The 16,786-nt window shown below is 39.9% G+C and overlaps 1 protein-coding gene across 2 annotated transcripts in view; it reads left to right on the top strand.

Annotated features, from left to right (window-relative positions):
• The window catches only part of adam8a (ADAM metallopeptidase domain 8a), a 49,839-nt gene extending 33,799 nt beyond the window's left edge, over positions 1 to 16,040 (top strand). For both annotated transcript variants that reach the window (XM_080215720.1, XM_080215721.1), the window contains exons 19-25: positions 1,712 to 1,835; positions 3,033 to 3,216; positions 5,118 to 5,225; positions 7,877 to 7,948; positions 10,060 to 10,113; positions 11,193 to 11,270; positions 14,150 to 16,040. In XM_080215720.1, the coding sequence (XP_080071846.1) occupies positions 1,712 to 1,835; positions 3,033 to 3,216; positions 5,118 to 5,225; positions 7,877 to 7,948; positions 10,060 to 10,113; positions 11,193 to 11,270; positions 14,150 to 14,200 (671 nt within the window). In that variant the 3' untranslated portion in view covers positions 14,201 to 16,040. The remainder of the gene's footprint in view (positions 1 to 1,711; positions 1,836 to 3,032; positions 3,217 to 5,117; positions 5,226 to 7,876; positions 7,949 to 10,059; positions 10,114 to 11,192; positions 11,271 to 14,149) is intronic.
• Positions 16,041 to 16,786: the final 746 nt, after the last annotated feature.

The raw sequence follows: 16,786 nt of genomic DNA, 5'->3' as shown, positions 1-16,786 counted from the left end.
TGTTCTATGATTCTGTGATGAAGATCGTTTTGCAATTCAAGACACATTTAATGTCCATTTTATCAAAACCAAAGTGCCTCCAGTTGTTAGAAACATGATTCACGTTTCTACATAGGTATCAAAACTGGAACAGAATTGTTAGATGGCATATTTCTGACATGTCTCTTCAATGTTTATTTCAAAAAGATTTATCAATCTGAAATGATTTAAAGACTAGATTTAGTTGCAAATGTTGGAATTTCTTGGAATTTATTTGAATTTCTTTTGCTCCCACTACGAATTTTTACACAACTAACGCCAAGGCTATTTGGTGATCAGTCTGGTACAAAGTCTCTTTTTCGCTTGGTGCCCTGTTTAGTATCTGTACCTGAGGCAGATCACCTTTGTTCTATGACCCTTGAACGTAATCGTTGTTTGAGTGAGAGCAGTCCAGGCTCTGTGAGCTCCATTGAGCTGGTGGGCAGTGAAGGAGAAGTACATTTTTCTCCCCCTGATCATGCTGCCCTTCCCAACTTTGCCTTCCATGCATGTCAATGTGCTGGCCCCTCTCCATGCTTTTTGATTCAGGTTGGATTTGGATTGGATTGGTAGCACAGTGGTTAGCATTGCTGCCTCCCAGTGCCAGGGATCTGAGTTCAATTCCCGGCTTGGGTCACTGTCTGTGTGGTGTCTGCACGTTCTCCTCGTGTCTGTGCGGGTTTCCTCCCATTCTCTGAAAGACATGCTGGTTAGGTGCAATGACCCAAACAGGTGCCAGAATGTGGCGACTAGGGATTTTTCACAGTACCTTCATTGTGGTGTTAATATAAGCCTATTTGTGACTGATAAATAAACTTTAAAAATTACTTTAAGTAAGTCATGGGAGAGAGCACAAGTAAATTAATGTTTTAGCTCCCGATAACACGGAGGGTTGACTGACCAGCAAAGAATTCTTGTTTTTTAGACAGGCAGTAGCATAGTGGTATTGTTTCTGGACTAGTAATCCAGAGACGCAGGGTAATTCACTGAAGCCAGGGTTTGAATCCCACCACAGCAGATGGTGAAATTTTAATTCCAGATTTGTATTAATTCAAAGTCTAAAGATGACCATGAAACCATTGTCGATTATCATAAAAACCCATCTGGTTCACAAATGCCCTTTAGGGAAGGGAATCTGCTGTCCTTACCCGATTTTATGATTTGATTTATTATTGTCACGTGTACTAGTATACAGTAAAAAGTACTGTTTCTTGCGCACTTTAAGACAAAGCATACCATTCATAGAGAAGAAAAGGAAAGGGTGCAGAATGTAGTGTTACAGTCATAGCTAGGGTGTAGAGAAAGATCAACTTAATGCGAGGTTGATCCATTCAAAGGTCTGATGGCAGCAGGGAAGAAGCTGTTCTTGAGTCAGTTGGTAGGTGACCTCAGACTTTTGTATCTTTTTCCTGATGGAAGAAGGTGGAAGAGAGAATGTCTGGGCTGTGTGGGGTCCTTAATTGTGCTGGCTGCTTTTCCAAGGCTGCTGGAAGTGTAGACAGAGTCAATGGATGGGAAGCTGGTTTGTGTGATGGATTGGGCTACGTTCACGACCTTTTGTAGTTTCTTGTGGTCTTGGGCAGAGCTGAGCTGTGATACTGTTTTGGAATTGTGTTTAAAATCTTTTTTACTGCTCAGAAGTTTGTGACTGTACCTGCAGAAATAAATTAATATCCACTTTCTTTTCTTTCAGAAGGAAATTCTGTCACAACCATTATTCTCTCAGTTGTCCTTCCCTTCATCATTTTACTCATCCTGATAAGTGGTGGACTTCTGTATTATAAAAGATGTTTAATGAAGAGATATATAAGCAAGATGTGAGTATTGAGTGGGGGTTTATGATTCTCTTACTTCAGTTGCTGTTGCTAACATTGTTGGATAAAAATCCCTTCGTGTTGCTGATGTGAATCAGAGGTTTTATTGTCCAAGTGCATCTCTCTGAATTCAAAGCACAGGAATTAGCTAGGTTTGTATAAAAATGCACAAATTTCTCCTGTTCTTGGGAAATTTAGAGCAATACAGTGGTAGCGTATTTTCATTCACCTTTTCAAATACATACACAAGTTAACCAGAACATTCTCGTGATTCACGAATGATGAAATATTTAAGTTTTGACTTCTAGGGGTTGGGCTTGGATTATCAACAGGTTCACACCAAAGTTATTACATGTGCCTGTGTACATAAAATTCAATCCACTGTTTAGTGAGAAACTTTGCAATTTCTTTTTCCTTTTCAATAAAGTCCAGCATAAATTTACTCAGTGCAACTTCCAGGTGTTCATCTAGCAGTTATGAGTGCAACTGTTATGAACATTAACTCTTAACTCCGACATAGCGGCCCAGTGGTTAGCGCTGCTGCCTTACAGTGCCAGGAACTCGGGCTCAATTCCAGCCTCGGGTCACTGTCTGTGTGGAATTTGCACGTCCTCCTCATGTCTACACGGGTTTCCTCCGGGTGCTCCGGTTTCCTCCCATAGTCCAAAGATGTGTGGATTGGGCATGCTAAATTGATCCTAGTGACAAAGGGATTAGAAGGGTAAATCGGTGTGGTTATGGGAATAGGGCCTGGGTGGGATTGCCAGCTACCAGTACAGACTCGATGGGCTGAGTGGCCTCCTTCTGTATTACAGGGATTCTATGATCCTACAATAACACATGCCAGACCAACTATTAATCTCTGCCTTGGTCAGAGTCAAAAGCTTCTTGCATTTTGCCACAATGTGCCTGATTGGAAAGGCTCTTTACTGCTTATTTTTTGGGCCTGTCATAACTGCGATTGTAATCAGAGACCACCCCTGCCCGTGCAATGTTATTAATATTTCTGACAAAGGGTGATTCAGACTCGAAACGTTAGCTCTATTCTCTCATGACCATTTATTAGACTTTTTAATTCCTGATTTTTTTTTCAATTGAATTCAAATTTCACCATCTGCCATGGTGGGATTCGAATCTGAGTCCACAGACTCATTTGTGTTTAAATGTTGTGCATTAATCTTCATTTCAATTTCATTGCAGACCAACAAAGTCTAGTTCACCGCATGGCCTGTCCAATCCAATATTTGAACGAAAGGACAGAAGCAACTCTAAAACCGCGTATCCTAGCAACAGGAGTCCACGTGTAAAACATTCACTACTTGTTACCTCAAGCAACGATCAGCGATTGCAGATCACAGTAATACCCAACCGACCACCACCTCAGGTAAGTCCATCACCTTAACCCTTTCCAGTTAGTCTCACTATCGCTTCTGTTCTATTTGTTCATAGTCTGCTCCCATGACACAGTTACAACATGTGTTAAATATGATTGGGCATTCTTCTAAACGACACGGTGGCACAGTGGTCGGCACTGCTGCCTCACAGCTCCAGGGACCCGGCTTCAATTCCCGGCTTGGGCCACTGCCTATGCGGAGTTTGCACCTTATCCCCGTGTCTGTGTGTGCTTCCTCCAAGTGCCCCGGTTTCATTCCACACTTCAAAGATGTGCAATTTAGGTGGATTGCCAATGCTAAATTGCCCCTTTAGTGTCCTGGGATGTGTAGGTTAGGAGGATTAATGGGTTAAATGCATGAGGTTAAGGGGATAGGGTGGGGAGGGGGAGGAGACATAGCTGACATGCCAAATTTCCTTAGCTTCCTGAGAAAGTAGAGGCATAAGTGGGCTTTCTGAACAATAGCGTCAGCCTGAAGGGACTAGAATAGGTTATTGGTGATCTGCACACTTAGAAACTTGAAACTCTCAACCGTTTCCATTCCTTCACTGTTGATGTAGGCATGTATTTTCCGAAGTATGTTTTCAGGGATGTCTTCAGGATGAGAGAGAGCGGTGTTAATTCCAAAGTTTGGGGCTTTCGCAGCCTCCAATTGAGAAGCAAAAGAAATCGCAATTATGCAGAAGTTCACTTTGCTGAAATTCCTACCAAAATAATGACCTCACATTTACCAACATTGTACTCCATCCACCAGACCCTTGCCCACTCACTCAAAGTGTCTATATTCCTTTGCATTCTCTGCATGCTTTGCTCTACTGCTCATCTTAACGTCATCTACAAACTTTGGCACAATTACGCTTAGTCCCCAACTCCAAATCATCTATGTAAGTTGTAAATAATTGTGGTCCCAACACTGATCCCTGATGCACGCCACTAGTCACTGCTCGCCAATGAGAAAAATACCTATCTTTTCCCCAGTCTTTGCTTTTTGTTAGTGAACCAATCCTCTATCCATGCTTATACAATATGCATAACACCGTGCACCTTTATCTTGTGTAGCAACTTTGGTGCAGCACCTTGCTGAATACCAAGTCTGTATATGGGATGACAATGTCTTCTTCATGCTTCCTGCTTGTATCATATATGCATAGAACAATAAACATTACTGCTTAGAAATGATTAAAAAATAGTCATAATAAGACAGTGCTATGTAATTATATTGGGGGGGGGGGGGCACAGTGGTTAGCATTTCCAGGAACCTAGGTTCGATTCCTGGCTGGTCACTGTCTGTGTGGAGTTTGTGTGTTCTCCCTGTGTCTGTGTGGGTTTCCTCCGGGTGCTCCGGTTTCCTCCCAAACTCCAAAGATGTGCATGTTAGGTGCATTGGCTATGTTAAATTGCCTCTTTAGTGTCCCAGGATTCAGTAGGTTAGAAGGGATTAGTGGGGTAAATATGGGGATAGGGTCGGGGCGGGATTGTTGTAGGTGCAAACTCAATGGGCTGAATGGCCACCTCCTGCACTGTAGGGATTCTATGAACATCTCATAGAAAATTTGTTCTGAGAATAATGTTGTTGTTTTATATAGTTGTTATCACACCTATGATTACAGGAACACCACAAGTCTATGTTTATGGCTGTCAATGCAATCATTTAAGTTGCTTCTCGAGAACTTGGGACCACAGCATTAAGCTGTTTCAATTCAGTCTTCTGAAAATTGCAGCACAATAACTGTTCATTATGTGCATAAAATATGGTAATCTAAAGAGCATTTGAGGGGGAAAATCACCAAGTAAGGGAAGCATCATTGATAAGTCAAAAGCAATGCTACTGATCAAAAGGTGGAATAATACTGAGGTTGATATAAACAACGTTCCAACCATCTGCCTTACAGCCTCCAAAACCAGCTCCCCTCAAGAGTTTTTCTACAAGCAATACAGCAAACTCTCAATTTCCAAAACCAGCTCCCTTCAAGAACTCTTCTGCAGCAAGTTCTCTGCAGGTATGATGGCGTTACATATGAAGTCTTACAGGCAAATTTATTATAAGTGACTCACTTTCAGGATAAGCAGTTATTGATTTATTGTTTGATATAAACTTGTAGCTACTGCATCATCATCACCTTGCACAATAGAAACAGAAAATGGTGGAAATGTTCACCAGCTAAGCCAGTAACTGTGGATAAAGAGATGATGCTTTAGCTGAATGGTCTTTCTTTGGAACTTATTTCAGATTTCTAACAATGCCAAAATAAAAGGCCCAGACTTACTGCCAAAGAATTTCACAGCATTACTTAAAAGAAAATAAAAGGTTCTTCTTGAGGAATTTCAAAACTATAAATGGATTAGACCATAAGGCATAGGAGCAAAATTAGGCCACTCAGCCCATCGACTCTGCTCCACCATTCAATCATGGCTGATATTTTTCTTATCCTCATTCTCCTGCCTTTTCCCCATAACCCCGATCCCCTTATTAATCAAGAACCTATCTATCTCTATCTTAAAACACTCGATGACCTGGCCTCCACAGCCTTCTGCAGCAAAGAGTTCCACAGATTCACCACTCTCTGACTGAAGAAATTCCTCCTCTTCTCTGTTTTAAAGTATCATCCCTTTAGTTTGAGGTTGTGCCCTCTGGTTCTAGTTTTTCCTACTAGTGGAAACATTCTCTCCACGTCCAGTCTATCCAGGCCTTGCAGTATCCTGTTTCAATAAGATCCTGCCCCCATCCTTCTAAACTCCAACGAGTACAGACCCAAAGTCCTCAACTGTTCCTCATACGACTAGTTCTTCATTCTAGGGATCTTTCTTGTGAATCTCCTCTGGACCCTTCCAAGGACAGCACATCCTTCCTTAGATACAGGGCCCAAAACTGCACACACGACTCCAAATGGAGTCTGACCAGCCTCAGAAGTACATCCCTGTTCTTGTATTTTAGCCTTCTTGACATGAATGCTAACATTGCATTTGCCTTCCTAACTGCTGACTGAATCTGCAGACTAATCTTGAGAAATGTGAACAATGACTCCCAAGTCCCTTTGTGTTTCTGACTTCCTAAGCACTTTCCCATTTAGAAAATAATCTATGCTTCTATTCTTCCTTCCAAAGTGCATAATCTCACACTTTTCCACATTATATTCCATCTGTCACTTCTTTGCCCATTCTCCTAACCTGTCCAAGTCCTTCTGCAGCTCCCCACTTCCTCAGTACTACCTGTCTCTCCACGTATCTTGGTATCATCTACAAACTTGGTAACAGTGCCTTCAGTTCCTCCTTCCAAATTGTTAATGTATAGTGTGAAAAGTTGTGGTCCCAGCACCAACCCCTGAGGCACACCACTAGTCACTGACTGCCATCCTGAGAAAGACCCCTTCATTCCACTCTCTGCCTTCTGTCAGTCAGCTAATCCTCTATCCATGCCAGGATCTTATCCTTAACAGCATGGGCACTTAACTTATTTAACAGTCTCCTATGCGCCACCTTGTCAAAGGCTTCTGAAAATCTAAATAAATCACATCTACTGGTTCTCCTTTATCTAACTTCCTTGTTACCTCTTCAAAGAACTCTAACAGATTTGTCAGACATGACCTCCCCTTGACAAAGCCATACTGACTCAGTCCTACTTTATCATGCACTTCCAAATATTCTACAATCTCATCTTTAGCAATGGACTCTAAAATCTTACCAATGACTAAAGTTAGGCTAACTGGCCTATAATTTCCTGTCTGCTGCCTCCTTCCCTTCTTAAACAGCAGTGTTACATTCGTTACTTTCCGGTCCTCTGTACCCTCCCTGCCTCCAGCGATTCCTGAAAGATCACCACCAATGCCTCCACAGTTTCCTCAGCTATCTCTTTTAGAACCCTGGGCTGTAGTCCATCCGGTCCAGGTGATTTATTCACCTTCAGACTTTTCAGTTTCCCCCACAACCTTCTCCTTCGTGATTACGGTTATAAACTTTGTAACATGTTTGTTACAACTTGCTCACCTCAAATTGAGATTATTGTCTTATAGCTGATTAGATATCTATCTAATGTGTTTAACTGAATAGTTGCTTCCATACTGCCTCGAGTCTATACACCAAGCATCCTGGATTCAACATTGGCTTAAATAATTAAACTATAATTTTGCTATTCTCAATTAACTGGTCTCGTCCCTCAAGGGGAAGGTTTGTGAGAGTTATTTATTTGAATCAAGTAGGTTTACATTAACACTGCAATGAAGCTACTGTGAAAATCCCCTAGTCGTCACACTCCCGCGCCTGTTTGGGTACACTGGGGGAGAATTTGGTATGGTCAATGCACCTAAACAGCACAGACTTTTGGACTGTGGGAGGAAACTGTTGTACCCAGTTTCCTCCCAGTATACCCAGAGGAAACGTATGCAGACACAGGGAGAACGTGCAGTCTCCACACAGACAGTGATGCAAGCCAGGATTTGAACCAGGGTCCACAGTGCTGTGAAGCAGCAGTACTGAACACTCTGCCACATATTCACCTTGCCTGTGTAGAAACTCATTAATCCAATAAAGTCGTGAATGGCTACAATCGTACCTTTTTTCAATGTTTAGCTGGCTTTATTGCAACCACTTCCGTCAAACAAAACCTTCTGTACGAATTAGAATGGAAAATTTAAAATGTTCTTTTTGTCCCCAGCACAAAATGCAAAAACCGAGTGAACCACGTCCAGTCCCCCCTTCCAAACCAGTTCCATCTCTACGTGTACCGGTGAGTGTTAAGAATATAGTCCGCTTGTTTAGTTAGAATCTTTCATTGCGTTTTACAATATGATTAGGCGGAAGAGTGAGGATAACATCCTATTGTAAATATTTGGTCCCTTGTGCTTCTGAAATATCTCATACCAGATGAGTGAAGTATCACCAGAATAAGTTCACAAACATGACCTTTTCAGTCTTGAGATGGAATTACATCATTCCTTCTTGTGTGTTTAAACATAATAGTCTTATGTGGCAGGAAACAACTTCATATTTTTAATGAACTCAAATTAAAACATTGGCCCATGATTTGTTGTTAAAATAACATTGGAGAAAAACCACAATCTTTATTTATCCTTTCCAGATGTATGATTATAAGCAGAAACCCAGAAGTTCCTGTCATAATCGTGTCATACCACTTTTTGCTTTATAAAAAGGCCACCATCCTGTTGGTCTTATCAATGAACTATATTGAACAAACTGGAGTCCCTGTACTTAAGTGGTAGACATGAACTAAATGAACCATAGAAAATTAAGCTACGCCAATTACAATCCAAGCACCCCTAATGTGTTTGTTACTAACATTTTTTCTTTCTATTTTTGTCTCTCCTGCCTATTCAATCTAATGTTTCTTCCTCTTTTTCTTTCTGTAACTGATTTGACATTGATTTCACCCATTGTAAATTACATTCATTCTCAACCTTTCCTCCATGAATTTCACAATCTTTTTTCCCAACTATTTGGCCTATTTGGTCAGATCTGAAATCTGTTTCCTTTGCAATGACGTTATCAGCTCACACTGTGACCAATCACCCAGATGTTGTTTTAAAAAAATTTAAACATGTAAGAACAAATGATAGACGCCCTGCCACAGAAAATTATGGCCCATCTCCTTTGCATCACTTCCATTAATATCTTGGAATGATTTATATGTTTTAAAATCAATTTTCAGTTTTACAGTTTAACTTTATGAAGAAGGGGAGATGATGTCCTAGTAGTGTTTTCGCTAGACTATTAATCCAGAAACTCGGCTAATGTTCTGGGGACCCGGGTTTGAATCCTGTCACAGCAGATGTAGAATTTGAATTCAGTAAAAATATCAGGAATTAAGAATCTACTGATGACCATGAAACCATCGTCTGAAAAACCCATCTGGTTCACCAATGTCCTTTAGAGGAGAAATCTGCCATCCTTACCTGGTCTGGCCTACATGTGACTCCAGAGCCACAGCAACGTGATTGATTCTCAACTGTCCTCTGAACAAGGGCAACTAAGGATAGGCAATGAATGCTGGCCAGCAAGTGATGGCCCATGTCCTAGGAATGAATTAAAAATAAACATTCTACAATATTTCTTGTTTTCAGAATTGAATATAAAAACTATGTTCAAAACAGTTTCTAAGTAGCATTTGCTTTGGTGGCTTCTCTTATATTATGCAAGAGGAGCCACCAAAGCTTAGAACTTCCCACAGGGTGAATCTTGATTTCCATGGGTTCTTGTGGGGAATATGCCAGGAAGACACCAGGCAGAGACAGAAATAATCTTGGCATTCCTTGTACCTGATTACAAAATATGGCCATAATTTCTCCTTTAGTCAGGGATTGATATTTGTTTGCCCAAAATTGGTATTTTGCTTCAGACACAAGCAAGGTGGAACCAGAAAGTAAATGCCAAGTTTCCTGAATGTACTTCTGACCATTATTTTAATGGCTGTTTTTTAAAGAAAAATGTATATATTGTCATATATTCATCTAAAACAAGATGACCTTATGCACACGGGCATTCGCTGTCTATCTCACTCCAGAACACAAGTCACATTTTAGAAATTCTTTCACAGGAATTGTGTTGCTGGCAAGCCCAATTTCTAATTGCATTTGACAAAATGGTTTTAAACCACTTTCTTAAACTACAAACTGTGTGGTGTAGGCACACCCTGTAATATGAGGTCTCAGACATGTTTATATGTCTTTTTATATTGGTGCAACACTTGTTATTGTATTGCTCAAGAGGGAAAAGATTGAGGTGTAACCATGTTATTATTACCACAAAACAAGATGAGAAGAGAAGTTGCATTATGCAGCTAAGTAAACTTCCTAAGTTAAATGTGTTGGCTTTTATTTCCAGGTAAGACCTCCACCTCCACCAGTAAAACCACTGCCAGAATTGAAGAATAAACAGGTAGGTTTATCTCCAGATGTTGAAATTATAAAAGTTTATTTATTAGTCACAAGCTTACATTAGCACTGCAATGAAGCTGCTGTTAAAATCCCTTAGTCGCTATACTCCGGCGCCTGTCCGGGTACACTGAGGGAGAATTTAGCACCGCCAATACACCTAACAAGCACGTTTTTCGGACTGTGGGAGGAAACCTACTCGGACACTAGGAGAACATGCAGACTCTGCACAGACAGTGACCCAAGCCGGGAATCGAACCCAGGTCCCAGGCGCTGGACAAAGCAATGGTCATCTGTTGTTCTTGCCTTTGATTGGAGTTCTACTCATTCACATGATAGTACGATGAACTAGAACTCTAGAAAGAGAATTAGCTACAATAACCTGTAGAAAAAGGCAATTCTCAATGTGGTAATAATCATCTTAAAACAGAGAAGCAGAAAACTCCAAAACCTTCGAGTCACGTTTCCTCAGTAGTGGCAAGATTTGGTACCAAAAATGACTATTTTTCCATTATTCAATGAGATATCAATTTTTCAGAAACCCTTTTGCTCTAAAGTTTGAGTCAATTCAAGAACCACTTGGGAAAATAAACTATGCACAGAAGGAAATTGATTTCTAGACTCTGAAAGTTGTCAAAGGTTGGGTATGGGGAGAGCGTGCGAGTATGAGGTTGAGTTAGAGGAGCAGCCATGATCATACTGAACAGCGGAACAGACTCAAGGAGCCAAATGGTCTTCTCCTGCTGCTACTTCGTGAATTTATGTATGTCAGTACATACATGTGACTGTGTGTATTTGAAGACCTAATTGTACACGTCAGTATGAGCATATTGCATAATGCACTGATGCACAGTTGAATTGCCTGTCAATATCCTAACATTTAGCTGGGCTACATAAAGCACATTCATTTCGTGCTGAATCCATAATTTAAAGTTAAAATCCAGCCAGTTAAACACCAAATTGAACTTTTTTTTTGGTAATTTGTTCAGTTAAGCTATTTGTGAAACGGATGTGATTAGCAGAAAATAAGAGGAAGTGATTGTGGTTTTTAAGATACGACAAAAACAAGTTTTTATTTTGCAGGTTGTGAAGCCTACAATTCAACCTCCACTACCTCCTGTCAAACCAGGTTTTCCTGCTGCATCCTCCAAACAAGCACAGGTAAGCCTCCCCTTATGAAAAGCACTGCCAATGCCATCTCTTTAACCAGAAGTGATGTGCAAATGCAGGCCAGGGGATGAATTTCAGCTCCTTTAGGATGCCAGTATCCATGTTCTCCCAATTGTGAAGATGACTCTGAATCATGCTCTGATCTTGAAGATAATTCTTTTTAAACTCCACTTCTATTTAGACAGCAGCACAACCTACATCGGGGATGTCTAGTGGTGCAGGGTGGTGCCAGTGGCTCTGTGTTCAAGACCTGATGGCCATCTATTCGTTATGTGGCTAAAGGGGTTGAGTGGCGACAGGCTAGCAATCTGTCCCACAAAATTTTAGCTTTGAGAACAGACATGAGTATGCGCTCTGATTGCCTTGTGTCTGAAGACACTGGAAGAGATGATGACAATTGATACTAGATGATCAATGTTCAGTGTGACATGAATACCGAGTTAGCACGATGGCTGTCTTTTAAACTCGAATCACAGTACATAGGCTGGCTGCAAATAAATTCCATATTCTTAGTCTTAAAGATTGCACCACTTGATAGCTTGTCTTTAAGGTAGCATATTTGAAAGAGAAACCAAGCTATATCATTCAAACATATACATATTGCTGGAAATCAACCCCCTTCGTCCTGGTTGTTAAGCCGCAGCCTGCTGAGCTGAATGATGACCAAACCAGTTGCTCTTGCATCAATAGTCAATGCTGTGTTTTGAGTGCATTGTGTCACAGCGTTACTTAGGTCTTCTTGTTCCACATATTGATCAGTGCAGATTACCTATAAACCTCATAAGTCTGTGGACTATGCTGCTCTGTCTTTGATCCATCTGATTCAACATCACATGGATAGATTAGGCAACTATTGTGTACAGATTTGATGTCCTTATCTGCGGAAGGATGCCCTTGCTATAGAGGGAGCACAGTGAAGGTTTATCAGGCTGATTCCTAAGATGGCAGGCCTGTCATATGAGGAGAAACTTGGTGCGAGGTAGAGATCCATTCAGAAGTCTGATGGCAGCAGGGAAGGAGCTGTTCTTGAGTCAGTTGGTACACAATCTCAGACTTTTGTATTTTCCTGATGGCAGATGGTGGAAGAGAGTATGTCTTTCTTGACAAAATCTGCTTTTGAAGAATTTTGTTCACAACACTATTGTCAATGAGAATCACTTTGTTTCAGTATTACACCTGGTTTTCTTAAGGGTAAAGCTACAGTCTTCAGATACAGAACAAATCTGTTCCTGAACTTGTTTGTGTCCTTCTTTGTAACTGGAGTTTGATATTTGGATGTGAATATGGACTCGGGACTTGCTGATTATTTGAATACATTGGAATGGCTTTTAATACATATTTAATTGAAGTTAGATCATTATGATGGAGTATTTTTCTTTGTTGTTATCATTAATTTATATGAATCTGTCCAAAATGAATTTACATGGGAATTTCCATATGGATAAAGAGGTGAAATGGAACTGAATAACCAACACAGTTATTAGTTCATTGTATGATTTGGAAGTCCCTTAGTGATTTTATTAATATTTTTAAATCCTAAGTATTTTAAAGTATTTTAAGTACTTTAAAGTAATAAAAGCTAGTTTGAGGATCAATTCGGAAACTTCAAGACATATTATTGTTGTTCCCACTGGTGAAAATGATAGCAATCGTTGTGTAAATCCAATATTAATTTAAAAGAACAGCAATTTAGGAAAGGCAGGTTGTAATCATTCATTTTGTTTTCCAGGTGTTAAATAGCAACTTCTATAAATTATTTTTATTCACTTATTTGTACTGTTAAACTTGGGGAATTTGAATTTATCGTATAGCTAGCCCAGACCAAATTCTTCTGCAGGAAGGCATCTCCATTTGAAAGCAGAACCTCATTACCATTGTTGTCCGTGAGCTGCGTACTCCAAATAGGTGCCCAGTGTGGGCCAGAGTCCTGTCCGACTGACAGATAAATAAACAGGGGTGAGAGATAGAGAGATGGAGATTACAGATGAGACCAATTTCCATAGATTCATAATGGCCTTCTGGTATTATCACTAGACTGTTAATCCAAAAGCTTGGCTAATATTCTGGGGACCTGGGTTCGAAACCTGCCACAGCAGATGGTGGAATTTGAATTCAATAAAAATATCTGGAATTAAGAATACACTGATGACCATGAAATGATTGTCATTTAAAAAAATCCTATCTGATTCATTAATATCCTTTTGGGAAGGAGATCTGACCTGGTCTGGCCTACACGTGACTCCAGACCCACAGCAACGTGGTTAACTTTCAACTGCCCTCTGAAATGGCTGAGCAAGCCACTCAGTTCAAAGGCAACTACGAATAGAGTAGAATAGAATCCCTACAGTGCAGAAACAGGCCCTTCAGCCCATCAAGTCTGCACCGGCCACAATCCCACCCAGGCCCTATCCCCATATCCCTACACACTCACCTGCTGATCCATCTAACATACGCATCCCAAGACACTAAGGGGCAATTTCTTATCATGGCCAATCAACCTAACCCGCACATCTTTGGACTGTGGGAGGAAACCGGAGCACCCGGAGGAAACCCACGCAGACACGAGGAGAATGTGCAAACTCCACACAGACAGTGACCGGAGCTGGGAATCGAACCCAGGTCCCTGGAGCTGTGAAGCAGCAGTGCTAACCACTGTGCTACCATGCCGGATGGGCTATAAATGTTGGCCAGCCAGTGATGCCCATGTCCCATGAATGAATAAAAGATATAATAACTCTTAGCTTATGGGGAGATGCACAGAGTAAGACTGTCATTGAAAAATATTCTGATAAATATGGTGTTTTGTATTTTAAACAAGTCTGATGTGAGGTAAAGATGGCTAAACAACAATATAATCTTGTTTTTCTTAGGTTGGTTTCAAGCCAAAAGTTGCTCTAAAGCCACAAAATCGTCAGAAATGAAGAGGAAATATGTAGAAACATCATCATATGACAGAAGTACAGCTGTGGGGCTGCTGGACTTTGTCTTTTCCTATGTCAGGAAGAAGATAAAAGCATTATATTTGGTTTCTTGTCATACAAGTTTGTGCAATTGGAGCAAAAAGCATAAAACACAGTACAAGATGGTGGCTAGTTTGAGATAGCAGAAAAACTGAACATTAACAATGCTGCTTTCATTGTACTGGTGCCTTGGTACTATTAAGGATATATTTTCTCTTGCTATTTTTTAATTATATAAATTAAAATGATTCTGCATCAAACAGTGACGAGATTCAACTTGTGAAGTAACCCTTCGATCTAGAAAGGAGCCATTTTGAGAAACTGAAGTGAAGAGGAGCACTTGAATAAAGTATTGCATCAGTCTGGCTTGGCTTGGTCTTGTGCAAAGTACAAAGCTTGGGTGTGAAACAAGAAGTTCATTTTCCAGACCCCCTCTCCTGGATTTGTCAAGGAACAATCTTGCACTTGTGCGTCCAGCTGCAGCATTTAGTGTGAACTGATCTCATTAAGTTTGGAAAGAGTCTCACCATTCCCATTTTTTTGGAGATTGGTTTCAGACAAGATGGCTAATGTGAACTTAACTGGACAAATCCTGTACTGTACCGCATAGGGGGTCAACAAAACTAGCTACAATCTAAACTCTAATACAACAGCAAAATCCTGTGTACAATACTTAATCAGAGCTCTCTTATGTGAGACTCAACTGAATATTCTGACGAAGGGTCACTTACCCTTATTAACTTGGTCACTCTCTCCACAAATGCTGGAGTTTTTTTATAACAATCTAAGTTGTGTATCAATTAGAAAAAATGGAAATCAGATCAATGTCTGAATATTGCTTCGTAAGGGAACTGATTTTAGTACATGAGTCGTTTTACCCTCCCAAAGCTGGACAAGTTATCTCTAGCTGTATAACTTGCAGGATTTTGTCCTCTCCTTTTCTCCCCTCAACATTATTGCACCATTCCATTTAAAAATAGGACAATTCTGTATGGTCAAAGTTTTTTATTAAAACAAAAAGAATTAGGGTAAATTACCCTTGGTATATTTGCAGGGATGTGATTGAAGAATTTGGTTTACAGCCCTGAGCCCATAGGTCGACCAAATAACCAATCCAAAATGAGCAAATATGGACCAATTTAATTTTAGGAAGAGTTTAGAATTCTTCCTTAAAACGTACATCATTTTCCATCAACCTTGCACCTTCACACAATCACCATACAGGAAATATTTTTATAAGTTGAATGGAGTCAAATGTATTTGTAATTCTAATGTCATCTACCAATGCTTGTTGTCTGTTTTAATGCAAGGAATATTTTTAAAAATCTATGCATACATTTATTTTGGGAAGGTACAAAATACATGCTTGAAACTAAAATTAGTATCTGTTAAAGTTCGGATTATCTTTTTCTCAGTTGGCATTCGCAAGAACCAGTTTCAAAAATGTGAAAGTCAACACAAAGACATTTTGGTTGGGGGAATACAATTTAGTGTCGGGTGTATATATAAAAAAAAATTACTGGAGTTTTGCTTGAATTACTTGTGTTAATTTAAAAGGTGTGAAATTTAGCTGGGAAAAAGGCAATGTAAATTTCTGATTGGAAGCAGTATTTTTGCTAGCTTAATGAAATATGTAGAAACTTTATGATGGGAACATCAGTGTTCTTTCACTGGTGCTTGTACTGGTGGGAATGCCTTTAAACACATCAAAAGTGATGGTGGGGAGGTCAAACCTCTCAAAAGCCATTTCCATTAGACTTGGAAGCATTATTGCTTTAGGCATGTCTTTTTTAAAAAATCCTTGTTCGATAGGGTGATGCGGCGGCGCGGGCTCGTTGGGCCGAAGGGCCTGTTTCCCGTGCTGGGTTGTTCTTTGTTCTTTGTTCTTTGAAATGAAACAAAAGTATCTTCCCATCTAAGGGCTTTAACATATTTTGACTGCCCTGCTTGTCGAACCTTCAGGTTGCACAGAATGAATGTTTGACTTTTTAAAAAATCTTCTACACTAGCATTTTAATCAGGGATAAGTAATTTACAGCTGGCTTTATGTTGTGAAAGGTTTTCTCATGATTTTTATCCAAATTTAGTGAATTGTGATGCCAATTATTATCTAGTTTTGATTTTCAATCCAATGTGCCTAATCCCACGGAGATGTCCGTAATAAAATTGTTTGCACTTTTTCAGCTGGACTGAACAAATATCTGTCCATGTGAAATGGGTTATTTATTTTCTTCAGCAAATAAATATTGTACTTTATTTCAATGTGCACTGCAATTTGTTTTGAGAAGTAGATCATTTCTGCATATGTCTTGTGAGTATGCTATCACTGAACCCATATAACTGAGGGATTTCTATTTTTTTAAAAAATCATGCTATTTATAAGTAGAATTCTAAATGTCATGGATGAAAACAGTTTCTGTGCCATTCACATCTTGAATGACTGTGCATCATCAGGAACCACCAGAACCAAAAACATGACATGATTCTAAATTGAAAATTACAAGTAATCTGCAAGGTCTTTCAGCCAATGGGTGACTCAGGATGAAG

This window comes from Carcharhinus amblyrhynchos, chromosome 31, assembly GCF_965287045.1.
Source record: "Carcharhinus amblyrhynchos chromosome 31, sCarAmb.v2.hapA, whole genome shotgun sequence".
NCBI lineage: Eukaryota > Metazoa > Chordata > Chondrichthyes > Carcharhiniformes > Carcharhinidae > Carcharhinus > Carcharhinus amblyrhynchos.
Note: the sequence above shows the minus strand (reverse complement) of the source record. Positions and strands in the feature narration are given on the sequence as shown.